Genomic DNA, 26794 nt, shown 5'->3' on the forward strand with positions numbered 1-26794 from the left:
ATTGAAGCGGATTCACGTGGGACAGGAGATGTGGGACTTCAACAGCTGCTACAGCTTCGTGTTTGCTTTCAACATTTATCTTGTAGCAGACATGCACATTTCACCATGATGTCTCTGATCCACTGGTGAAAATGATGCTTTGATATTCGCCTCTTTCATCTTTTTTCAGTCCATTTTTGAAGTTAACGATAACCGTCCTCACATGGACATCAAGTTTCTTCGTATGTGGCAAGCCTTGAAATGGTGGTTGTATTTTATGCCTCCTTTTAACTGACTTGATACATGTTTCATCATTTTGAGACATCCTTTGGGAGTCCACGGCGGTATGTTTCCACTCGTCTCAGCAGCTTTCACTAGAGAAGCCCCATTTATTGGCTTGGGAGGATTACACATCCTGAATGTTTGCTGTACACCTGACTCAATGCTCAGAAGGCCTAACATGCTTCATTTATGGTCTCGCTATGTTTCTTCTCTTTACCTCCAAGGTCTGTCTCTCTAGAAATTCTCCTCTGGCTGTTTGTCGTGGATGTAGGTCTTCTCCGTGGGTCAAAATTTGGCCACAAATGAATCAACTCCATTCCTCTCTTATCGAATCTCACTCTTTTCATTTCTCCGACCGTTTTTCTGTATAGTCCAGACAGAGGAATGCATTTTGCTGCTGGGCTGGCTACATAGACACTACATTATGTGACTCGTGGGGGGTGTAATGTGGGGAGCACACTAGACAAAAAGAGGACAGACATGCAATGATTTAGACGGGACCTCTTTTGCCCATTTCTAGAGAGAGGAAATGAGGTCTGTATGCCGTTGGGGACGTCTCAGACTTCCACCGAAACACAGACGCCGTGTGTCGTAGACCGTCGGATAAAAATAGTACTGGGACCTCAAGTCGCCACTAAAACAAGACTGAGGGGTGAACCAGGTTTGATGTTGTGAGGGGGATGAATTAACATTGACAGCAGTGGATTTCATCACTAGGCCTTCAGTAGTGCTTCGTCTGAATCATTCCAGATTGAAAAAAATGTGTTATTTACTATAAATCCACTAGAGGGTACCATTAGCTAGAAAATAACTGACTGACCTTTCTTAATTAGGTCTATTTTTTTCTTGAAAAGTCCATCTTGAAAATGGCTACCGATACAGTGTGCTAGCTCTGGCCAGTATGCCCTTGTCACAAGCGGCTTATGATACTATGATTGGCTAGTGACTACCCAATCATGTCACAAGCCGATCATAGTTTGCGAAAACTCTAATGTTGACCAGCGCCTTCAAGAAAGCGTTGGTAGCCCTTTTGGGTTGACAAGTTGTAATCTGATTGGTTCAACAGTTCGATCAACACATTTGATGCGACAGGGCCCGCAGAACTGATTGTGAAGGCATCCAGGTAGATTTCTGACCCTTGTAACAAATGATGGCAGAAAGATGATTGGTTAAATGCTTGAATACAAATACTGTACACACACCTGGCAGCAGCATACCAGGGGAAAAGTAATGAAACGAAGCTGAAAGACCAATTGGAATTATTTCATAAGAATTCAGGGAAAAATATAATTGACATCAGTCTGTGATTCAGATATTGTTAGGCCACCAGAGAAGGCCCTGACGGTCCACCACTGAAAAAAAAGACATGCAAAGGTTGAGATCATTGAATTTGTAAATTCATGAAATATGAATGCAGCATATTTGCATTATAGTTTTGAAAGAATAGCTAAAGATAACTGTGACAATAACAATAACAGGCTGCTACTGCTGCTGCTACTACTATTACTACTACTAATAATAATAATAATAATACTAATATTCGTACTAATACTAATACTAATACTCAAACTACGGCTACTGCTACTCGTACTACTATTACTACTACTACTACTACTACTACTACTACTACTACTACTACTACTACTACTACTACTACTACTACTACTACTACTAATAATAATAATAAATTTGATTTTCAAGTTTTACTTACTGGATGATCCATTCTGTTCATTTAGAAACAAACTAAAATGCACCTCGGCACACCCCAAAATCTCATTCATAATCATCAGAAAATAAAAGGAAGTCAAAGATAGCGCCCAAGTTGGAGGCCGTCAGCAAATGCTCTCACGACCCTTGATTTTTTTTTTTTGTTTTTGTGTTTTCTTTTGTCGTTTTGTGTTGAGAAGATGAGAAGAAAGTAGCGTCCGCGCAGAGCGCCGATGTGTATGTGGAACTGCGGCTTGGAATTGAAGCGGATTTATATGGGGCAGGAGATGTGAGACAGTCTCTTTTCGTCAATGGATGCTCCCGTTTCGTGTTTGCTTTCAAGATATTATTTATATTGTTATTATATTTATATTGTTTTTTCGTTGGTTTTGATTTCAAGATGGCGCCGCGAGAGTGTCTGCCTTTCCAACAGCTCCTATATTTTGTTTTTCTACTTCTTACTTTCCTTTCCTCTTCCTTCCAATAACTTTTCTGCTGTGAAATGTGAATTTCTCCACTGCGAGACTAATATCCAATCCAATCGAAATCATAACAGGTCATTTAAGGCTCTGGGATGTCGTCCATTTTGAAGTTGAAGTTACCAAATAAGGGTGGGTGAACTCGGATGAGAAATATGTATTATGAGGTAAGAACATGAGGATTTGCTTTACTTGCCCAAAGCTACCATATGGATTAAATACACGTGGTGGTCAAAGTCGAAAAACGAATACCAGAGTGTCATTTATGGACAGGAAGCATAACATGGACCATAAATATGTTTTTTTTTTTTTGGGTGGGGGTTGGGGGTGGTCTCATCTGCCTGTGTCCATGTGCTCGTGTGTTACGTTCATGTTTTTTCTGCCACTTATTTGTTCATGGCTTTTCGAGTCCAAAGAATCTGCCAGTTGTAGCCATGCGTGCACACAATTCATTTATCATTGTTCATGACATCATGTTATGTTCCGCGCCTTAGCCACTCCCTCTTTTCCTCGGTTTCTTACTCTCCTTCCTTTTTTTCTGAGGTCATCGCTGGCTCGGTTACACGGATGATTCTGTTTTTCCCATCAGCCTCGTTGCATCTGGGTGTTTTTTTTCTTTTTGTGAGGGAGATTTTTGCACATTTTTTTTTTTTTGCCAAGGTGGATTGTGCGCATTTGTAGTCATAAACGCTAATTATTGGTGGTGCATAAAACCTAAATAAACAGCAGCTTTTGTGAATCGGATCAGTAGGATTAAGCTCTGTAACATGTTTTGACATCGTCTATTTGTACAGTCATAGAACACCTAAGGAACGGAAATATTTGATTTATTGTGAGGATTTTTCTTACATATAATTTCTTTTCCATCTTGCCCAAGCCTGCTTTACATCCACGTTATTTGAGCAAACTGCATGACGTATCAATGAGCCACATCATTTAAAGTACAACCGACGCCACCGAGTTGTGTCCATAATTTGTAAAATCACTTCAAATGACTTCTACTGAGCGTATTTTACAAAGATTCCACCGCATATAGCTATATTTTACGTTTTAAGACTCGCGCTGAATATTGAGGAAGTCTCGTTTTCAAGTTGATGACGATGCCTGACGTGACGTCACGTCTGGAACACCCCCGACCGAGAAAGCGACACACAATGCATTTTGGGTACTTTGTTTGGTTTGAAAACTTCGTGTTGATCCGTGTTAATGGCGAAATTAGAAGGAAAACACATAAATAACGCGATGGTGAATCATTGTGTGTTGCACCAAGACTACTATTTGATACGAGTTGACACAAATTCCCAGCAGACAATTCAGCCCATTTCCAACGGAGCTTGGGCGCCATCTTGTGCTTTTCCAGGAAACTACATTGGAGTTTTGATGCCTCAAATTGATATGGGAGGACTCCTTTAATCGATTGCAAACATTTATGCTTTCCTCTTCAGAACTACAGTAAAGTCTCGTTATATCGATATCGGATATATCGATAGTCCCGGTTATATCGATGCTATTTCTATGCACGCACGGAGAAAATTACATGCAAACAGGGTCGGATATATCGATAGTCCCGGTTATATCGATATTTTTCGGACTCCCTTGAATATCGATATAACGAGACTTTACTGTATTTGAATCATATTCATAACTGGATGAGTAACAAGAAAGCATCTTCTCCGAATCTGAAGCCATTGTTTTGATTCTAGACCAAGGCACGACGTAGTGGCGTGACGTCACGAACAAGGGGGCGGGGCCTTCTGAAACTGAAAATTTCTGAGGTCATTTTGAAGTAGTTTTGGAACACTTTAAGTCCTTTTTATTGGTGTTTTTCATTTGACTAAAAATGTCACCCTGCGTGTTTTGGGTATTTTAGATGCTATAAAACGTTTTTCTGATGTCAGTTAGAAAACAAAAAAATGGTGTCGGTTGTCCTTTAAAATCCAACCGAAAACTGATTTCATTTTGAGAAGATACTAAACAAGCAGTTAGATAGTAAACAATCTTTTCACATCTGATTTTGATAAAAAAAAAAAAATCATCCCCGACATCACATTGTTGACTGTGGGTGTGGAATGCGCGCACAGGATTTCAGACTCCCTCAGATGGATGTTGACCTTTGACCGTGACTTCTTGTCGGCAATGACCTTCTGGAATGTTTCAAATTGGCAGGATCAGTGGATTGGATTCTTAATTATGGTTAATACATCCACGGAGTGTGTTGTTTTCGAGAAACATGACATCAGTTAAGCTTGCTCGAGACGCTTGTCTGGAAATTGCTAAATGACGTTGGATGACCGTTGAATGTGTTTGGAAAATCAATTGATTGACAGCTGTCAAGATGCTCGCTGGCATCCCGATGTTATCAAACATCCCGGCACGTGCTAGCGAACAAACACAAATGTGAGCAATAATTGCACTTTAGTCCTATTGACTGTTTAGGAGATCAAACATACACCAATGTGTTTTTACACCCAGCTTTCCATCATTGCTTTGTTTTGAAAAGCTCATTCAACTATTTGGCAGCGCCGCAAACCGCAAACCGCAAACCAAAACATCCAATAAGAATGAATCAGCATCTGCCATTCCATCCATAGTGACGTCGCAGCAAGTCGTAGAAGGCCATGATTGATGGCAAGGCTGTTGTGTAAAAGTAGATTAGAATGATCCTGCCCTATCAATCTGTGTACTATGAAAATATTAATGATTACCAGTGCAGCAATAAAACGAAATAAAAACGGTGCGTAGTCTTCGTGCTCTGTGCATGTAGCGAGCAAACAACACGGTAATTGTGCCCTCTCTCTCTCTCTCTCTCTCTCTCACACACACACACACACACACACACACACACACACACACACACACACACACACACACACACACACACACACACACACACACACACACACACACACACACACACACACACACACACACACACACACACACACACACACAGTGATTGACTTTGGTCGGCCTTTGTTCATTGTGCTCCGACTGACCTTTTGTATCAGGATGCTAATTAAGCTTTTCTAGGCTGATTGTGTGAATGGGGAGAGACAAGCATTCACACCAGGATCCCCTTAAAAAAAATATTTACTATAATAATAATATTAATTTTAGTATTATAATAGTATAATAATAATATTATCATCAAATCACTTTAATATATGAATAAATGTGTTGTATAGTGTTTTATAACAGTAATAATAATTATAATAATAATATTGAACTAATAATGATAATAATACTAAAACAACAATAATACTACTAACATTATACCTTTTAATATTATAATACTATAGTAATAATACTAAATTAATAATAATCTTCTTTTCCTTTCGGCTTTTCCCTTCAGGGGTCGCTACAACGAATCAATGTCCTCCATCCCGGTTTTAATAATAATAATAATAACAATGAAAATAATAATAACAGCAATAAAACTACTAATATAATACTTTTTTGATTTTATAATATAATAATAATATTAAACTAATAATAATGATAATCACAATAAAAACAATAAAACTACTAATATAATAGGTTTTTGATATAATCTTAGTATAATAATAATAATAATATCTGTGTCCAAATAGTCTGCCTAATAATAATAATAATAAGCAGTCTGGAACAAGGATGGATAATTACTATTTAATTATTAATATTTAATTACTATTATAATTATAATTATAATTATTATTTTATTATTACTATGAAAGTGATTTGGGAAAAATGTTTTCTTCAATGTTGCAACACATTCTACATTAGCTTATTTTGCTAGTTTTTTAGACAGTTTCATAAGGCAAAATAGTTCTCAGAGAGACTTCCTTTTACTTAAGCATGCATGCATACACACACACACACACACACACACACACACACACACACACACACACACACACACACACACACACACACACACACACACACGCGTGCACAGACAGGTCCTTCACTTTTGACCCTTGGTAATAGCTGCTAGTGGCCTTGTGCATTCACTCGGCAACTCCAGATGTTATTGAAATCCCCTCAAGAGTCAAAGGCTAAAAAATTCACTGACAGATGCAGAGACGCACATTCCAAACAGCTTGGGATTAATGCGCACTATTGATATTTATGCTCTTGCTACATGAGACATATGAGACATACCTTCCTGAATGTACACAGGTAGACTTCTGTTCGGGGTTTGACAGCTCTTTTTTTTCCCTGCTGCATACCTTAACCAAATAAATTGGGATTGGATGAACGCATCATTGTCCGAGTGCTACTTTTACACATTTTAATGCTAAAATGAGTCTCATCTCTGTACATGTATGCATTTCTTCTCCTGGTCCAAACACGTTTTTTAAAATGTTCCAACCTGCATTTTTACTCTGATCGGCTTCTCAGCTATCGAAATGTCACCTTGAGGAGTTATCAAAACAAAGATGATGATAGATGGCTACACTTCTGCCAAGTATAGTTTCAATGCCTTTTTGCTGTATGTATGTATGTATTTATTTATTTGTTTATTTATTGCCCTTGCAATTACCAGACGCAAGGGCAATCCACAAGAAGCAAAATCCATGCACATCTGTGCACGTGTTGCGTTCCACTTATAGTGATACATCAGCTGACAAACTAAATTGGTTCCCAGAAAGTGTGTGAAAGGCGAAAACTTTGTCTACCGAACATTTATTTACCATAAGAAACCATGAAAAATGAAAATAATCCGTTCCCAGGTCCCCATAAAACCTAATTTTCCACTAAATAAGCCTTAAAACTACACAAAATATACCTTATTTTATGTATAATAAATGTGATATTGTATTGTAATTAAAGAAATAAACTGTACAGTATAATAAAGTTGTTTTATTTACCTTTGTGATGGTCGTTGATGTAGTTGCCTCTGTCCCTTGGTCGCTGCTTTTCGTTAATCCAAATCAACAGAAGTTTTTCAACCTCTTCTATTGCCTGACACCATTGCTGAGACAACACAGAAACACCCTTAGCCACACGTAGCAATGGTCGACTTAGCGTACTGGTACTGGGACGCTAAGTCACACAAGCGCACACCTCGTTCGTGTTTTTCGATGATCTCCTTCTTCTGCTGAAAACTGGTTCATCAGCCACCGTGGCACTCTCTGGTTTGGTTTGTCCACCGAAAACTAGTTTGTATGCCAAGATTATACTCTCGTGAATTTCATGTTCGTAAGGCGAAAAGTTTGTTAGCTAAAGTTTTCGTAAACCGAGGTATCACTGTACTTACCTGTACTTTATTTATGGATGTAACAGCGCAACTGATAAGTTTGTCGCGTCCTTGTCACATGACTTTTCTTATGTTGTGTGTGTCCACAGGGCTTTATTTGTTTACGAAGGCCTCACCAACAAGCTCAAACTAGCTGACTCAGGGGGTAAGTTTCACAGTCGTAGACAAATAAGTCAGAAATGCACATTTGAATTTCGAAGAAGTTTGGATTTTGAAAGATTCTTGTGCCTGAATGTGTTACAAATGTCTGTTTTATTGTATTTTATTTTTTGTGTGAAAGTGGGTGGTGTTTCAGAGTTGGCTAGCAAATTCCATGCATCCAAGCCACAATATGGACTGTGCAGAGTGGGAAGTGCAGACACAGGAGGTCCACGCATTGCCATGATCGCCTGGGTAAAAAAAAAAACAACATAATTACATAATATACACAGAAAACGGAGATGTGGCGTTTTTAATCATTGGTATTCGTATTCCAATTTTCACAACACACATGGAAACTTCTGGATGAGCTAAAAAATAATTCTGATTATGGAGTGTTTAAGTATTCATTTAGCAATAAATCTATTTAATTATGGTATGCAATTATACACTCTCATAGTTATAATTGAAGATTTAGGCAACCTTACTTGGCTCCAAGACAGCCAACTCCCACATATACAATGATGCCTTGATTTAATACTTCATTATTTGCTGTGACAACGCTTCCAATTAAAAATATTGCATCCTAAGTCATCTTTCCCCATTGAAATGAATAGAAATGCCATTAATCCGTTTAAGCCTCTGTACCAATGGCGAATTTCACAAATAAGTGTGTCAGCCTCTCTATACATATTACCATATCTTCCGGTGTATAAGGCGCACCCAAAAGCCTTGATTTTCTTTAAAAAAAATGACCTTGCGCCTTATACGCAGGTGTGCCTTATATGTGAAGTAATCTCACAATTTCCCCCTCTACAATAATAATAATAATAATAATAATAATAATAATAATAATATACTACCTTTTAAATATTATAATAGTATATTAATAATATTATCACCAAATCACTTTAATATATAAATACATATGTGTTGTATAGTGTTTTATAATAGTAATAATAATTATAATTATAATATTAAGCTAATAACAATGATAATAATACTAAACACAACAATAATACTACTATTATAATACCTTTTAATATTATAATACTATTGTAATAATAATATTAAACTAATAATAATACAATAATAATAATAAATAATAATAAAACTGCAATAAAACTACTAATATAATACTTTTTTGATATAATAATAATAAAATACTACCTTTTAAATATTATAATAGTATATTAATAATATTATCATCGAATCACTTCATATATAAATAAATATGTGTTGTATAGTGTTTTATAATAGTAATAATAATTATAATTCTAATAATATTAAACTAATAACAATGATAATACTTAAAACAACAATAATACTACTAATATTGTAATACATTTTAATATTATAATACTATTGTAATAATAATATTAAAATAATAATAATAATAATAATAATGAAAATAATAATAAAACCACAATAAAACTATGAATATAATACTTTTTGATATAATAATAATAAATTTGGTCTTAGTCCCCCTGAGATTATATAATAATACATTTCATTTATAAGCGCCTTTCAAAACTCTCAAGGTCACTTTACAGTCACAGGATAAAGTCACGTATAACGCCAGCCCCTACTCTTGCGCCTTGTAATGTGGTGTGCCTTATATTTGGAAAGCTTTTACATATTTATATATTATATTTGGAAAACCTATTTCATTCATTGATGATAGTCTAGTGTAACTTATATATGAAAAAGGTTTGAAAATACACCATTGATTGGGGGTGCATCTTATACTCCAGTGTGCCTTATACACCGGAAAATAGGGTACTCCTTTTGTCGCCCAAAAATATACGCCACTGAGTACAGTTGTTTACATATGTTTTTGTTTGTCTGTGGAAACGGAGGTGGCCACAGGAGGTCGCCATTTTGTGCCTCTTTTCTGGTGATCGTTTCTCCCCAATGTTGCCTCAAAATGGCATGGAATAAATTCTTGAATCGATTGCAAACATGTATGCTTTCCTCTTCAGAAGTATTTCAATCATATTCATAACTGGAGGTGTAACAAGAAAGCATATTCTCCGAATCTGAAGCCATTGTTTTGATTCTCCAGCAATGCAAGATGTCTTGGCGTGACGTCACGAACTGGTGGCGGGACTTTCTGAAAATGCCCAATTCGCAGCTCAATTTTTAAGTCATTTTTTTGGTGTATTGCATTTGAATAAAAATATCATACTGCATGTTTTGGGTATTTTAGATGCTATAAAACGTTTTTCTGATGTCAGTTAAGAAACAAAAAAGTGACGTCGGTTGTCTTTTAAAGCATCAAAGCACAGCCACAAATATATTTGTCCCACCATTTTTGGCATTTTGTAACATATGATAGCCTGATGCTAGCAGATAGCCAAAATTGTCCTTGTTTGATGTTTAGTTTGACAGTAAACTTGACACGGTTTGGAATTGGAAGTGTTTGATTCCTGCCTTTTGTCTCCAGGTTGGTGAACACGTGGAAGAATACCGCCGGACGGAATGTGCCCAACACATTCCAGCAATCAAACACTTCTTCAAGGTTCAGTAGAGTAAATGATTCTTCATTTATAAATATTTTGGACGCTGAGTATCAAACCAACTTAGTACGTTTGTGTCTTAGAATCAAATACCCCAAACTGCGCTCATTTCCCCAAATTCCTTCCCAGGAGAGACATTTTTTTTTCAGCTTTGTTCTTCTATATTTACACACTTGAGTAAACTGGTGTATTGTTTAGTAAGTTTCCTGTGTCGATGGCACTTCCTGTCCGATTCCTTTGTTGCTGGAATGTGGCCACCGGTGATACCAGAAGAAATTTTAAACTAGCTTTGGTGCGAAAAGATTTATTATTTCTCCTCTTTACCGCGAAGCTCCAGTAGGGAAGAGCAAGAGAGGAAGCGCTGTCACAAGGTGACCAGCAGTCCTATAGTTGCTATAGCATCTCTCTATGCATCTTGATTAGTGTTTGTTTAGCCGTGAAGGTGGCTGACCCCGAAAGTTAAGGAGTGTCCATACAAAAGAATCACCAAGTCGACTGTGTGGAATGTTTGTTGTTGTTTTTGTCAAGTCTGAACGTCTGTGAGCTTCAGTCTGACACCCCCCTAAACGTCTTTTGTGAGAGGAATTGCTTGTGGAAGACTGATAAAAAATTATATACAATTGTTGATTTATTTCACTAGTTTGGGAATTATAACCTTTGACCTTTTCTCATACATTGTGTCAGTGCCATGACTATAATCGAAGGTAGTGGTTATTTTTTCCACCCGCAGGAAATTCAGGTCATGGTAAAAGCTTTATGAACTCATTCACTGCCAGACGATATGCAAAAATGCATCCACTCCAGTGCCAGGGTTTTTGTCATTGTTACTCGAATTCCAGGAGCCACATAATATTGAGTTTTAATAAGAATATTAATAATACGTTTCATTCATAAACACCTTTCAAAACTTTCAATGTCACTTTCCAGTCACAGGATAAGATTTTCTGTGGGTGAGCAGCGGCAGCCACATGAACCAGCGTTCACTCAATTCGGAATAACTCAAATAGATAGAAAGCTCTGTAACCTGCTAATAGCTATCTAGCGAGATAGCTCGCTAGATAGCTATCTGCCTAGATAGATAGATAGATAGATAGATAGATAGATAGATAGATAGATAGATAGATAGATAGATAGATAGACAGCTAGCTAATAGCCAGCTGGTTAGAGAGACGGCTAGCTAATAGCCAGCTGGCTAGATAGCCAACTAGCTAGCCAGATAACTAATAGACAGCAAATAGATAGCCAGCTAGGTTATGTATGTATGTATTTATTTATTTATTTATTTATTTATTTATTTTGTCATTTTTCAGAGTTAGAACCACAAAAAAAAAACCACCCAAATTGTCTGTGATGATTGCCTACACGTTGTTCTATTCACGTTGTCGTGGTTACCTGTTAGCGGGTAACACAAATGCGCGTGTTACGTATGTTAACCTTTAAATGTTGTGTGAACTTAATTAGCGCGAGATTACATAAACATTCAATTCAGCGTAAGAAACCTTGGACTCTCTTCTAAGTTATATATGGGTTGGGAGTTATCAGGGTTTGAAATGGGGGTTGCTGTACAATAGGGAAATGATGCCCCCTTGTGGAAGGGAAAAACATTGCCAGATGTCTGACCAGCGCATTATCGGCGTCTACTCTTCTTTCATCAGAAATAGTTATTACCTCAATTATCTGGGTCTGGACTTATACGAGTTTGAAATGAGGACGGCTGTCCAAAATACAATGCAATACATGCATATTGGTTCATATAGCGCTTTAACAACAGCGTAACAAAGCGCTAAAATGGGAAACAATGGAAATACTCCCCCCTTGTGGAAGGGAAAAATCATTGCCAGAGGGCTGACCAGCGCTTTATCTGCATCCAAGCAAGAAAAAACAAAACCGAACTAACTCAGGAATGGCGTTCTACGTCATATTTTTGATTCCCGAATAAATTTGTGAATGGTAGTGAATGAGTTAATTGTACAGGCAATGTGGTAAAAAAAAAACATTTTATTTGCAGTCATTTATTTTTACAATGAACTGGTGAAAACTTTAAAGTTTGATTGCATCTGAATTCTTATTTTTTTTTCCCCCTCTCTCCCTCCATCTTTCTTTCTTTCTTTTTTTGAATACTGCGTGTCTCAGCCGGCCAAAAGGGGAGTTGTATCAAGGCGAGTCCTGGGTGTGTTCCATACTTTGCTGCAGTGAAAGCTAGCACGTGAATAGGGTGCAGATGTTTCCATTGTTGCACATTTCAACTCAAATAACACACACAAGGCCAAGTACAAAGATTGCTGATGAGAAGGTAGATAGAAAAAGGCTAAAGAAATAGCCAATGAGCACATAGGACGAGCTAAATGTTTTTATAACATTTGTCTTTTAGGCTTTATTATTGTTGCATTGCCACCAGGTTCACAAGGTGCGATGGGAGATTTTGTACTCAAAGTACAAAATGAAAATATTGAAAAATAGGACGCCGGAAGCACTTTGATAAGTGAACTCGAGTGTCCTTTATTTCTTTTTTTGGAGCTCACTTAATGGACTCTTGTGTGGTTTTATTGCCAATTGTTAGTTTGTTGATTTGGGACATGAAAAACTACCTGGCTGGTTGTCAAGGTTCGATAAATAGATTTGAAAATTAATGCAAATGTTTCCCATGTCAATGGTGCTCAAGCTATTAGAGACTGCTGTACAGTGATACCTTGGCTTCCGAACTTAATTGGTTCCCAGACAGAGTGTGGAAGGCGAAAAGTGTGTATCCCAAAAATTAATTTCCCACAGGCAACCATTAAAACGATAATAATCTGTTCCCATCTCCCCATAAAATATTTTCTACTTTCTAATTTTCTAAGCCTTAAAACTACACCAAATATACCTTATTTTATGTATAATAAATGTGCTATGGTAATATAATTAAAGAAATAAACTGTACTTTATAATAAAGTAGTTTTATTTACCTTTGTGATGGTCGTTGATGGCTTGATGGAATGGAGTGGCCAGTTTCCTCAGCATTAAACATTTGATGAGGAATGTAACCTTCTTCTTTAACCATCTTGAGGAATGATCCCCTGCAGGTGCTTTCTCTGTGATAATTGTATCTAGTTCCTCATCAATTGTGTTCTGTTTAGCTGGGTTGGTAGCTTTTTGCATTCAGTGTACAGATGGCTTGTGCAGGTTGTTTTTGGAGCCTGATTGATGGGTTATTTTAACCTTGCAGTCTACACTCTGCCTTTGAACTGTGAAAGTTGAAGGTATCACTATATCTGGGTCTTCGAATGATTCTGTAATACGTGAGAAGGCTTTTATGAGTATAAATCTACACATTTTTACTTACTCGGTGTAAAAAGAGTGACTACCACTGTTCGAAGTGAATATTATTGGCAGGTTTGTGAACACCAGCTAACAGACATAATAGTTAAATCTCATTTGAGGCCTGTGATATTTTTTCTCCTTCTACTCCTTCTACTGTCTGTAAACATCCACATCCTCACAGTCGGGGGAGACTTAATTTCCCTTTCCATTCTTAGTTGCACAACAGTTTGGCTCCAAGTTCGCATAAATATTCGTCCAAGTAAAAACCACCAAAGGCCCCATTTGTGCTCTCGTGTGTTGGGACTTACGTGTGCGCGCATGATCCGCGATCCTATGTAACATGATATGCGTATTTGTCACACGCTAATTGCTCGCCCTCTATTCCCCGCATGTAGGAGGCACACACCTTCATTAGTGCTCACAAAGAAGATGACGTGACAGAGGAGAAGATAAGGGCCGAGCTGAACAAGATTCAAGCTCATCCTCGGGGGGCCAAGAAGAGCTCCAGGTTCTCAGAAAGGGAGGACGTTGTTGTGAGTAGCTAGCAGTCCTCCTCATGACCACAGGATGGCGGCAGAGACCTACTTTGTAACTTGCTTTTATTGAAACTGTATGCCAGTAATTCGGTTTATAATAATAATAATAATAATACGACTAACAATAATGCGAATAACAATAATACTACTAATACTAATAATAACTACAATAACAACAATAATAATAATAATAATAAAAAATGATAATAATAATAAATTCAATTTATGAGCTACACTAGCAAGCTACAATAGCAAGCTACACTGGCAAGCTACTCTAGCAAGCTAGTAATCACGAGCAAGCTAGTAAAGACTAGCAAGATAATAAACACTAGCAAGCTCGTAAACAGCTTATTAACTTTTGGGAGAGGCAATTTTAAAAAATATCTTTCATGATGATGATAATGAGATGACAATACCTTTATTTATCTCATATTGGAGAAATTCCCATTTTATTTACAAGCGCCTTTCTGGTAAGCTATACGACCAAGCTAAACTAGCAAGCTAGTAATTATTAGCAAGGTACTAATCACTAGCAAGCTAGTAAACACTAACAAGCTAATTAACACGAGCAAGTTAGTAAACAGTTTGTTCATTATTGGGAGAGGCAAATTTTAAAAATCTCTTTCATGATGATGAGATGAGATGAAAACACCTTTATTTATCTCACATTGGAGAAATTCCTATTTATTTTTACAAGCGCCTTTCTGGTAAGCTACACTAGCAAGTGAGTAAACTAGCAAGCAAGTAAACTAGCAAGAGAGTAAACTAGCAAGCTAGTAAACAATTGCAAGCTAATAACCACGAGCAAGCGAGTCAACAGTTTATGAATTTTTCGGAGAGGCAATTTTTTTAAATCTCTCATGATGATGATGAGATGGAAATACCTTTATTTATCTCACATTGGAGAAATTCCTATTTCATTTATAAGCGCCTTTCTGGTAAGCTACACTAGCAAGCTAGTAAACTAGCAAGATAATAAGCACTAGCAAGCTAGTAAGCAGTTTAATATTTGGTAGATGCATTAAAAAAAGTCATGATGATGAGATGAGAATACCTTTATTTGCCTCAATTTGGAGAAATTTATATTTCACACCAATAAAGTTATTCAAGGAAAAGAAAATTAACAAGAATATGTAGAAAAACAGGATCTAGGAGTTGTTGTAAAGGGAGCCACTTTAGTGGCAGCCATCTTGAAGTTAAAACAACAACAACAAAATTACTAATATGACAACACAATCAAGTGATGTCCATATTACGCATGGTCTAAAGTCTTTATTGTTACTCTCGAGGGTACAAACTATCGGAAGACCAATGCTGCTATGGAGATGAGACACATCAACCGAGACTCTTTTTGGGCGCGAGCAGAGGTATTTGAATAGCTCTTTTTCTCTGATTTTCTTGACCCAAACACCGCGCATTGCTGGATGAAATGTCATATAAGCAGCCCATATATAGTCTTCTCCATTTTGTCAGCGGGAAGAAGAACTGAGGAAGGAAGAGGAGAGGAGACGAACCGTTGATGAGAGACGGCGGCTGGAACGAGAACGAGTTTTGAAAGAACGTAAAGAATCAGAAGAGAGAGATCGAAAAATGAATGAGAAACTGCGATTGATCGAGGAGCAAAGGTGAAAATAACACCTGCCTTTTCACATTGCGAGTGGACGTTTTTTTTTTTTTTTTAATTTTATGTGTGTGTCTTATTGTCATGCAGACGAAAGCAGGCAGAGCAAGAGGAAGAACTGCGGCGAAAGGAGAAATTTAGATGGGTGAGTAATTGGGGTTTCAATTTTCCTACTGTATTCTATTCATGAAACTTTTTAACGGAAATATTGTCTATAAACTGTGTCATTGCGAACAGCAACAACAGCAGAGAGAGCACGAGGAGGACATGAGGGCTCGTCTGAGAAGGAGCGAGTCCATCGAGAAGGCTGCGGTAAGTCAACAGTTAAAGGACAACCGACACCATTTTTTGTTTCCTAACTGACATCAGAAAAACGTTTAATAGCATCTAAAATACCCAAAAAATACCTATGCAGGGTGATATTTTTAGTCAAATGCAAAACACCAATAAAAATGAGTTAAAGTGTCCCAAAACTACTTCAAAATGACCTCGATGATCCCGAGTTTCAGAAGGTCACGCCCCCTTGTTCGTGACGTCACACCAGGATGTCTTGCCTTGCCCGAGAATCAAAACAATGGCTTCAGATTCAGAGAATATCCTTTCTTGTTTCTCATCCAGTTATGAATATGATTCAAATAGTTCTGAAGAGGAAAGCATAAATGTTTGCAATCGATTAAAGAAGCCCTTCCGTATCAATTCAAGCCATCAGGACTCCAATGTAGCGTCCCAGAAAATGCACAAGATGGCGCCCGAGCTAAAGTTGGAAATGGGCTTATTTGTCTGCTGGGAATTTGTGTCGGTGAATATCAAATAGTTGTCTTGGTGCAACACACAACGATTCACCATTGCGTTATTTATGTGTTTTCTTTCCAATTTCGCCATCAACATGGATCGACGCGAAGTTTTCAGACCAAACAAAGTACCCAAAATGCATTGTGTGTCACTTTCTCGGTTAGGGGCGTTCCTGATGTGACGTCACGGCAGGAATCGTCACCAACTCGAAAACAAGACTTCCTGAATATTCAGCGCAAGTCTTAAAATGTAAAATATAACTATATGCCGTGGAATCTTTGTAAAATACGCTCAGTAGAAGTCATTTGAAGTCATTTTACAAATTATGGACACAACTTGTCCAGAGGCGTCTGTTGTCCTTTAAACCGGTCAATGTCGACAATCCGTGACATTGTATTTGTAGGAGGCGGCGGTGTTAGTGTCCCAGCGATCAATGAACCCTCGGGAGTTCTTCAGGCAGCTGTCATCGTCGTCATCGCAAAGTCCAACAAGCCCGGGATCTTCACGTGCTGGTATGTAGAAATCACAGTCTCAATTGAAAATTCTAACATTTTTGATAACCCCCAAAAAATTGCAAAAAAAAAACATTATTGGATAAAAATTGAAATACAATTCACGCCAAAAAATGCAGCTGGCATCCTGACCATTTTCAAACATACGCATTTGGACATCTGAAGTAGCTGTGAAATGTAAATTTCTCCACTGTGAGACTAATAAAGGCATATCCAATCCAATAACATATTTTTATGATCCCAAAATGAGGATTAGTTGTTTATTTTTTATTTATTATTATTATTATTATTATTATTTTTTTTTTGTTTGTACTTTTTTTGGACTTGAATGTTCTTTCCTTGTTGGTTGAATAAACAGACATGTTTTTTTTCTGGAGAGCGAATTTAAGCGCTTTTCTCTAAATGGGAACCGGAGTAAGGTGATGTGAACAAGAGCCACGCTACACACATACACAAACATACACACACATTCCTGTTTCAATGGTTTTGTGCGGTCCGGATAACTCCAGATAAGGAGTGAGGACCACCGTTGCTGATAAGTTTAGAGAAGAACTAGTGTTCCATTTGAATACTAAATGTGACCTCATTTCCCACTTCAACTTCTTTAAAAACAAAGAAATAAAAAGTGGACTTGAAAACGAAATAACAGCAGGAGTGGGGTTTCTGAATGGGTACATTCAAAGTCCTCACCCCTGTTGTGAATTTGGTTAAAATATCGTTTTACTTTTTGTGGTATGAACTTTTTCCTCTCGTTAACCACGGACACACACACACACATTAACACACACAGTGAGTAAAAAGTGTGTATCCAAGTGAACTGAAAATACACACCTAAAAATCTTTTTGGGTGAATTTGTGAGTACGGCGGGCCACTTAACTCATTCACTGCCATTCCCAAATGTATTCGGGAATTGAAAATTGTGACATGGAGCTCCATTCCCAAATTTGTTCGGGTTTTGTTTTTTTTATCTTGCGGGTGGTGCCGATAAAGCGCTGATCACACCTCTGGCAATGTTTTTCCCTTCCACAAGGGGGTAGCATTTGCCTTTTGTCCACGTTACCGCATTGTTACAGCTTCAGATGTTGTTAAAGCGTGATAGAAATCAATATGTATGTATTGTATTTTTTTACAGCTGCCCCCATTAGATAACTCCAAACCCATAAAAACTAGGAATTAACTTTTTTTTTGAATGAAAGAAGAGAGTCTAAGGATTCTAATGCTGTATTGAATGTTTATGTAGTCCTAAAACTCAATATTCTGTCGGTCCTGCAATTTGAGCGAAGAATGACAAAAACCCTGGCACTGTAGTGGACACATTTTTGCACATCGTCTGGCAGTGAATGAGTTAAAAGGCCTCCCCAACCGACTATTCAGTGTTTATTTCACCCTGTCAGATTTGTTTTGTCTTGTCATGTTTTACTCATGGTTTTGTTTACTACTTTGGACCTTTTTGTTTTGATGACTTTTTTGTTTGAGAATTTGTTCCTGTTGACTTTTTAAAACGGAGTTAAGATGAGCGTGGCATGAACGGACGGTTGGGAGGCCCAATTGTTAGCTTCCACTTAACCACAAACAACCGTTTCTGTTGACCCCAGGCAGGCCATTCCGCCGATACCAGCGCAGCCTGACCGATACCGCTTTCATCTTCTCGAAAGCAGAAGGAAGCACGCCAACGTCACCGCTCAGTTCTCCCTTTATATCCCCCTTCGCCCGGGCCCCTCCGTCCCCCATCCGCGCCACATCTCCTCCCACCTGCCCCGTTTTCCGTCCCCTAACCTCCCCCACCAGGACCAAAGTCTCCCCCGTGTCACCGCCCATGTCCCCGCTCCGGAATGCCCCTCCGAAGTCAGCGCCGGTACCTGTAGTGCCGCCTGCTAACCAGCAGACTGTAGCTGAGACCAAAGCGCCATCGCCAGAGTCCTCTGCGCCGCCGGCCACCATTCATCTGGACGCCTCCTTATTTTTTGGCACGGAAACAACCGAGTCCCTCCCCAGAGTTCCGCCATCCTCACCCCCGAATACGCCGGTCGAGCCGGAGCCTTCCACGTTTGACTTCGAAGGTCCACCCCCACAGCCTCCATCATCTCCTCTTCCTGAGATACAGCAACTTAACTCTGGTAAGGTAAAGATGTGTCAAAATGAACATTTTAAGAATGATGGCACTTTTTGAGTAAACCAAACAACTTCCTGGGCTTATTACTTAGCCCAAAAGAATCCCGTCATCTATTTTCATCTTCAACTTCTTCATCTTTCAAAAATGAAGTAATAATAAATGTAAATTTCTCCACTGCGAGACTAATAAAGGCAAATCCAATCCAATAATAATAATAATAAAAATAATAATAATACATTTCATTTCTAAGCGCCTTTCAAAACTCTCAAGGTCACTTTACAGTCACAAGTTTTTCTGCGGGTGAGAAGCTGCAGCCACATGTTAGCTAGCTGGCTAGTTTTCTATCTATCTGAGTTACTTCCGGGTTGAGTGAACGCTGGCGCATGTGGCTGCCGTTGCTCACCTGCAGAACAAAACGGTCCGGTGACTGTGAAGTAACCTTGGGAGTTTTGAAAGGCGCTCGGAAAGGAAATGAAATGTATTATTATGATGATGATGATTATTATTATTATGGTCATGTTTTTCAAGAAAATGAAGGATTTTGGGTGCGTCTTATACACCGGAAATACGGTAACCCTTTCACTGCCATTCCCGAATTTATTCTGGAATTGAAAAGCATGACGTGGAGCGCCATTCCCGAATTTATTCAGTTTTTGTTTTTTTCTTGTTTGGGTCCCAATAAAGCACTGGCCGTGGCCTCTGGCAATGTTTTTTTTTCCCTTCCACAAGGGTGCAGCATTTCATTTTTTTCCATGCTAGTGCTTTGTGACAGCTTCAGCTATTGTTAAAATGCTATATAAATCAACATGTCTGTGTTGGATTGTATTTTGTACATTTTGTACAGCTACCCACATTTCAAGCTCATATAACTCCAGACCCATATCACTTAGGAATTGACTATTTTTTTCTGATGAAAGAAAATAGTCTAAGGTTTCTTACGCTGCATTGAAGATTTATGTAGTCCTAAAACTCAATATTCTGTTTGTCCTGCAATTTGAGTGAAAATGACAAAAACCCTGGCACTGGAGTGGACACATTTTTGCACATTCTCCTGCAGTGAATAAGTTAAAATACGCACTTTATCGACAGTCCGTATCAATATGTATTTTGTTCCACGATGTTTCAGACTTCCACACCACCATGTTTGTGCGCACTGACACCGGCTACAAAGCGCAAGCCGTACTCCTGGAAGTCGACGAGGAGGACGACGACGACGTAGAAGAAAAAGAGCGTGAGGGATTCCTAGAAGACACGGCGGTGAATGAAAGGGAAGAAGATACTGCGGAGGAGAAGAACAAAGTGAAAAAAGATGAAGGGAAGGAAGCTGATGTTCAACAGCAGCCTTGGGAATCCACCGAGGCGCCAGTCCGGGCTGAGGAGGAGTACGAAGAGGAATCAGAGCAAGATGGTGATCATTCAGAAGAAGCAAAAATTGAGGAGCTGTGTGATGATGACGATCAAGAGCACGATGACCAATTTGTGGACATCCCAGATGAAACCGCTGATCTTTCGGAAAAAGACAAAAAGTCTGAGCTAACAGGTACTTTTGCTTCACTTTGTCGCAAGACATTCTCAGTGTTCTGATGACAAACAAGGAATTATTTGATTAAAAAGGTCAAAGGTCAAATTATCCTTTCAGATGAGGAGCACGTTTGTCAAACCGTCAAGCTTGAGACGGCGGTCCTGCCAACCAACGGATTCGCGTACAGAGAAGAAGAAAATGGCATCGGTTTGTTTGAACAACACAAAAATAATTTAAAATGAAACGACGTGACTTGAAATGTCAGCGGTGATTCTTTCCTTCGCTGTTTTTCTTCAGGGAGATCTTTGAGCCCGTCTGATGCCGAAATCAGCTCACCGGAGCTGAGCGGGTCTTATGACCTTCACAACGCCGCAGAGAGTGATGACATCCATGAAGAAAATGAGGCGTCAGAAAATGGGGAAAAGGTAAATACCCTGAAGATTTTCGATAAATCATCCCACATGTGATATTAACTCATTCACTATATGTAAAAATGTGTCCGCTCCAGTGCCAGGGTTTTTGTCATTGTCACTTGAAGTCCAGGACCCGCAGAATATTACGTTTTAGGACGACATCAACATTCAATGAATAAATGAAATTTATTATTATTATTATTATTATTATTATTATTATTATTATTATTATTATTATTTACATCTCAATTTAAAAAAAAATATGAATCTTGTTATTCCCCTACCTACACTTTAGGTTTTTCATACTTAGTACACATCTTATAATAATGATAATAATGATAAGAATGATAATGATGCTAATAATGATAATAATAAAGGTAGTGATAATGATAATTATACATTTTATTTATACGCGTTTGATGATGTCTTGAATAGGTTTCTATAGCTACACTTGGTTTTCATGTGTACCTCTATTTTGTTTTCTTTTATGAAGCTGAACAGACCTAATATTTCCTCCCTTGTTCCAAACCAACACCAAGCCACCCCTTCATTTTTCTCGCTGAACACAGGACAGTGCTTCTCAAACTTTTTAAACCTCAGTTTCCACCTCAAAAAAATGACTTGACTGCATCTCACTCCACATTAAAAAATGTAGTACACCTAAGTGTTTATTTCAGATGTTTTGCACTTAATAACCATTCAATCAAAATATACAGTAAAGTATACTATTTCTATGCACGCACGGAGAAAATTACATGCAAACAGGGTCGGATATATCGATAGTCCCGGTAATATCGATATTTTTTCGGACTCCCTTGAATATCGATATAACGAGACTTTACTGTATTATATATCAAGATGCACCTACAAAAATGTCACGTTTCAGTTTCAAGTGAAATACAACTGAACTGTAGATATATTTCTTTTAGCTTTTCCCTTCAGCGGTCAACTGAACAGTAGATTAACTCAATCACTGCCATTCCCGAATATATTCGGGAATTGAAAATATGACATGGAACGCCATTCCCGAATTTGTTCAGGTTTTGGTCAGCCGTCTGGTAATGTTTTTTTCCTTTCACCAGGAGGCAGCATTTGCCTTTTGTACAGCCGCCCCTCCTTACACCTCATACTACTCCAGACCCATATCACTTAGGAATTAACTCTTTTTTTCTGATGAAAGAAGAGAGTCTAAGGTTTCTTCCGCTGCATTGAATGTTTATGTAGTCCTAAAACTCAATATTCTGTGGGTGCTGGAATTTGAGTAAAAATGACAAAAACCCTGGCACTGGAGTAGACGCATTTTGGCAATGAATGTGTTAAGAAAATATTGTTCTGGGTGAAAAAATATCAGCCAATGTAGCCACAGATAGCAATGGGTAGAAGGCTGGAACCGATTAATTGCATCCCCATTCATTTTAATGGGGATAGATGATTTAGTGTCAATATCATTGTGTGTGTTATCAGTTCTGAGCACGGCCATGGAATAAATTCAATTTGTTTTTCGAGACAACTAATCAGAAAATCGTTGACTTCTGAAATTGATTCAAAGGGTTATTGAATGATTGATTTTTCTAATTACAATGTGATTTTCCTTTCCCTCTCCACTCAAGTTATTAGCTGAGCAACTTCTATGCGTCAGAGCGCTGTACGACTACCAAGCAGGTAAAATGCCACTTAAGGGGGGGTGAGGGGGTAATCTCTCCTGAGCACGTAAAGTGCCTCCACTTACTGTAATGACTGTGATTAACGGGTTCTCACAGCGTATTATCTTGCGGTTCCCATAGAGGACGCATCTGAGATCTCCTTTGAACCTGGTGACATCATCCGGGACGTGGAAACGGTGGATAAAGCTTGGTGGCGGGGGTGGAGCAAAGATGGACGCCAAGGCTTGTTCCCTGCCAATTACGTGGAGACCATATAGCATTTCCGCTCGGGCGAGTGTATATACACACACACACACACACACACACACACACACACAAGCAATCTCAGGGACGCCATCATCCCTCACGATTTACCATTTTTGTTCCCGTCCAGTCTTTGTACTTTCCATAATGTTTCAAGAGAAATATTATTGTATGTCCCTTGATTTAATAAAATAAATATATAGTATTTTCTGGAATATAAGGCGCACATTCAACGAATGACAGATTTAAAAACATTTTCCATACATAATGCGCACCGCATTATAAGGCACGCCTTCAGTGAATGACATATTTAAAAAGCTTTTCCCGACATAAAGTGCATCACATTACAAGGGGCACCTTCAACGAATGACATATTTCAAAACCTTTTCCATACAGAAGGTGCACCACATTGTAAGGGGCACATTCAATGAATGACATTTCAATACGTTTTTCATACATAAGGCGCACCGCATTATATGGCGCACTTTCTACGAAGGACATTTTTAAAAACATTTTCCATACATAAAGTGCACCGCATTATAAGGCGCACCTTCAACAAATGGCATATTTTAAAACATTTTCCATACATAAGGTGCACCGCATTATAAGGTGCACCTTCAACGAATGACATTCAAAAAACTTTTCCCTTACATTAGGTGCACCGCATTATAATGCACACCTTCAATGAATGACATTTAAAAACCTTTTCCATACATAAGGTGCACCGCATTATAAGGGGGACCTTTAACGAATGACATATTTAAAAACCCCTTCCATACATAAGGCATTATCAGGTGCACCTTCAATGAATGACATATTTTAAAACCTTTTCCATTTCCATGCATTGCATTGCATTGCATTATAAGGCACAGCTTCAATGAATGACATTTTAAAACCCTTTCCATACATTGGGTGCACCGCATGATAAGGTTTAAACAAATAACATTTAAAATTGTTTTCCATACATAAGGCACACTACATTATGAGACGCATGGTCAGTTTTTCAAGAAAATCTCTTCTTTTAGGTGCGCCTTATAGTGCAGAAAATACGGTAATTTAAAAAAGGGGGAACAAATCAAAAATGTTCACTCTGAAGTGGTAACAAAACATCATATTCAAGTATGATGTTTTCATATACAAGTAAACGAAAGATTAAGGAGCCTTTTTTTTATTCGGGACCAAAATATCGTATTTGCTCAGGAGTTAACTGAAGAAATATTAGTGGGCGGGATCAGTTCACATCTCAAAGGCAAATAATCACAAACTTGCTTTTTCTTTTCAGAAACACCAAACAGATTTTATATTTTGTGTGCGTGTGTGTACATGAGTTTCTTGTGGAGTCAAACATATAAGAAAACATTCATTCCACATTACAAAAATTTCACTTCACTGCTCACAACTACACAGCGTAATCAATATATACACATAGATCTTAACTTATAATCATCTCCTCAACTTTCTCGAGATATTTTACAGCACTATATTTGTTCCTGACAGTCTTTGATATCTTGATTGACTGCCGCGGAACACGGCAACGGAGTTTAAAGGCTCTCCGTCAATCTTGGAGGTTATGCTGTGTTTTGTTGTCATGGTGATGTCTATACTTACATCGTTTGATTAAGTTGTCTTCTGTTGCCCCCTTCATTCACCCGCTCCCCTCCCCCGCAAATTTTAATTAAGTCATATAACCCCGAAAAACATTCAGACTGTAATCGGCTTGAATATAATCGCAACCTGTATATAAAAATGTACAGCGACAACAAACATTTGCTTTTCGGGTTGTCTATTGAATGTTGTTGGTTATGGTTATTTTGTTTTTATTTACTCCAGACTTACAAAGATTTCCAAACTGTTTTATTAAAATGTTTGTCTGACATCGTTTTATGAGTGTTTATCGAAATTAATGTGGAAATCTGTTTCCATGCAGGAGTGAATAATGCAAGTCGGGAACAACACGCAAAAGATGGGAGCCGATAACAAGATACGTATGTAGTCAATTTGTGTACACAGACAAATAAGAAGCTCAAAAAAAGTACATGAAAAGCAAACTTTTTAATTAACTAATTCACTGCCAGACGATGTGCAAAAATATGTCCACTCCAGTGCCAGGGTTTTTGTCATTTTCACTCAAATGGCAAGACCCACAGAATATTACGTTTTAGGACTACTCTTAAAGGACGACCGACACCATTTTTTTGTTTCCTAACTGACATCACAAAAACGTTTTATCGCATCTAAAATACCCAAAACACGCAATATGATATTTTTGTTCAAATCCAAAACACCAATATAAATGACTTAAAGTGTTCAAAATCTGCAAAAAATTGAGCTCCGAATTGGGCATTTTCAGAAAGTCCCGCCCCCAGTTCGTGACGTCACGCCAAGATGTCTTGCATTGCTGGAGAATCAAAACAATGGCTTCAGATTCGGAGAATATGCTTTCTTGTTACACATCCAGTTATGAATATGATTCAAATAGTTCTGAAGAGGAAAGTATAAATGTTTGCAATTGATTAAAGAAGTCCTTCCGTGTCATTTTGAGGCATCTGGACTGCAATGTATGGTCCCAGAAAAGAGACCGAAAATGGCGGCCAAGCTCCCTGTGAGGAATTAATCGGCCTGTTTCCACAGGCTGATAAATTCCTTATATGGAGCTTGGTCGCCCTCTTCTGGCTCTTTTTGGTGCACCATGACGTTTTCAGACCAAACAAGCACAGCAAAATGCATTGACGTGATGGAAGGACTGCTACAATGTGTCCTTTTTTTCGGTCAGTGGCGTTCCTTCAGTGACGGAACTCGTCACCAACTCAAAAACAAGACTTCCGGAATATTCAGCACGAGTCTTAAAACGTAAAATATAGCTAATTGCGGTGGAATGTTTGTAAAATACGTTCAGTAGAAGTCATTTGAAGCCATTTTACAAATTATGGACACAACTTGTCCGGAGACGTCGGTTGTCCTTTAAACATTCAATACTGCATTAGAAACCTGAGACTCTCTTCTGTCATCAGGAAAAGAATGAGTTATTTCCTAATTTATATGAGTCTGGAGTTATCTGAGCTTGAAATGGGGCCGGCTGTACAAAAGGTAAATGCTGCCCCATCGTGGAAGGGGAAAAAAAACATTGCCAGAGGTCTAACCAGCGCTTTATCAGCACCCCCGCAAGAAAAACCATGCTTCGGACTATACCGTGACTGTAAAGTGTACTTGAAAGTTTTGAAAGGCGCTTAGAAAAAGGAGTCCACGTGGCTTGTAGTGGTTTGCTTGTAGCTTTTGTTTTATTGAATAAAACAAACGTTTCATTATTTTTTTTTTTCTTGAAGAAGTTGTCGTCACCCGGGCCGAGACGTTTTGAAAAGTTGTACGCCCGACGTAAAAGTCTTATGCCACGGCCCTCCGGGCAGACGTTATTTCAAACACTGCTTATACATGAGAAAGAAGATTTTCAACTCTGAAGCAATACTTTGATTTTCATCTTTTTTTTTTTTCATTTATATTTTTTAGTATCTTTACTTTTGTCACCTCTGTTTTTAATGCCATGAAACGATTTTCTTTGCATCGAGCTGTGAAGATTTCTAGGTGTAATTTTAAATCACTGCCGATAGATGGAGACAATAGCTTTTCCAATATGCTCGATTTCACCCATCCGGCCAAAGTGAACTGAATTGATAATATTTTCTCACAGCACAATAAGCTAAATATTTTGACAGGCTATGAAATATTTCTTTTTCTTT

General features: G+C 38.2%; 1 protein-coding gene across 3 annotated transcripts in view; it reads left to right on the forward strand.

Annotated features, from left to right (window-relative positions):
• LOC148898836 (uncharacterized) overlaps nucleotides 1-26358 on the forward strand; it is a 39246-nt gene extending 12888 nt beyond the window's left edge. Inside the window, exons 2-17 of one of the 3 annotated variants that reach the window (XM_088993743.1) lie at nucleotides 7776-7831; nucleotides 7967-8079; nucleotides 10271-10345; nucleotides 14039-14176; nucleotides 15469-15546; nucleotides 15653-15804; nucleotides 15891-15945; nucleotides 16038-16112; nucleotides 16996-17104; nucleotides 18701-19222; nucleotides 20345-20758; nucleotides 20840-20947; nucleotides 21038-21165; nucleotides 22764-22815; nucleotides 22938-23087; nucleotides 24988-26358. In XM_088993743.1, the coding sequence (XP_088849869.1) occupies nucleotides 7776-7831; nucleotides 7967-8079; nucleotides 10271-10345; nucleotides 14039-14176; nucleotides 15469-15546; nucleotides 15653-15804; nucleotides 15891-15945; nucleotides 16038-16112; nucleotides 16996-17104; nucleotides 18701-19222; nucleotides 20345-20758; nucleotides 20840-20947; nucleotides 21038-21165; nucleotides 22764-22815; nucleotides 22938-23074 (2212 nt within the window). In that variant the 3' untranslated portion in view covers nucleotides 23075-23087; nucleotides 24988-26358. Of the gene's footprint in view, nucleotides 1-7775; nucleotides 7832-7966; nucleotides 8080-10270; nucleotides 10346-14038; nucleotides 14177-15468; nucleotides 15547-15652; nucleotides 15805-15890; nucleotides 15946-16037; nucleotides 16113-16995; nucleotides 17105-18700; nucleotides 19223-20344; nucleotides 20759-20839; nucleotides 20948-21037; nucleotides 21166-22763; nucleotides 22816-22937; nucleotides 24935-24987 lie in introns of those variants that run through there. The other 2 variants (XM_088993742.1, XM_088993745.1) reach the window with 2 other exon arrangements.
• Nucleotides 26359-26794: the final 436 nt, after the last annotated feature.

Source organism: Hippocampus bargibanti, linkage group LG04 (genome assembly GCF_051943395.1).
Source record: "Hippocampus bargibanti isolate YZ-2025 linkage group LG04, ASM5194339v1, whole genome shotgun sequence".
NCBI lineage: Eukaryota > Metazoa > Chordata > Actinopteri > Syngnathiformes > Syngnathidae > Hippocampus > Hippocampus bargibanti.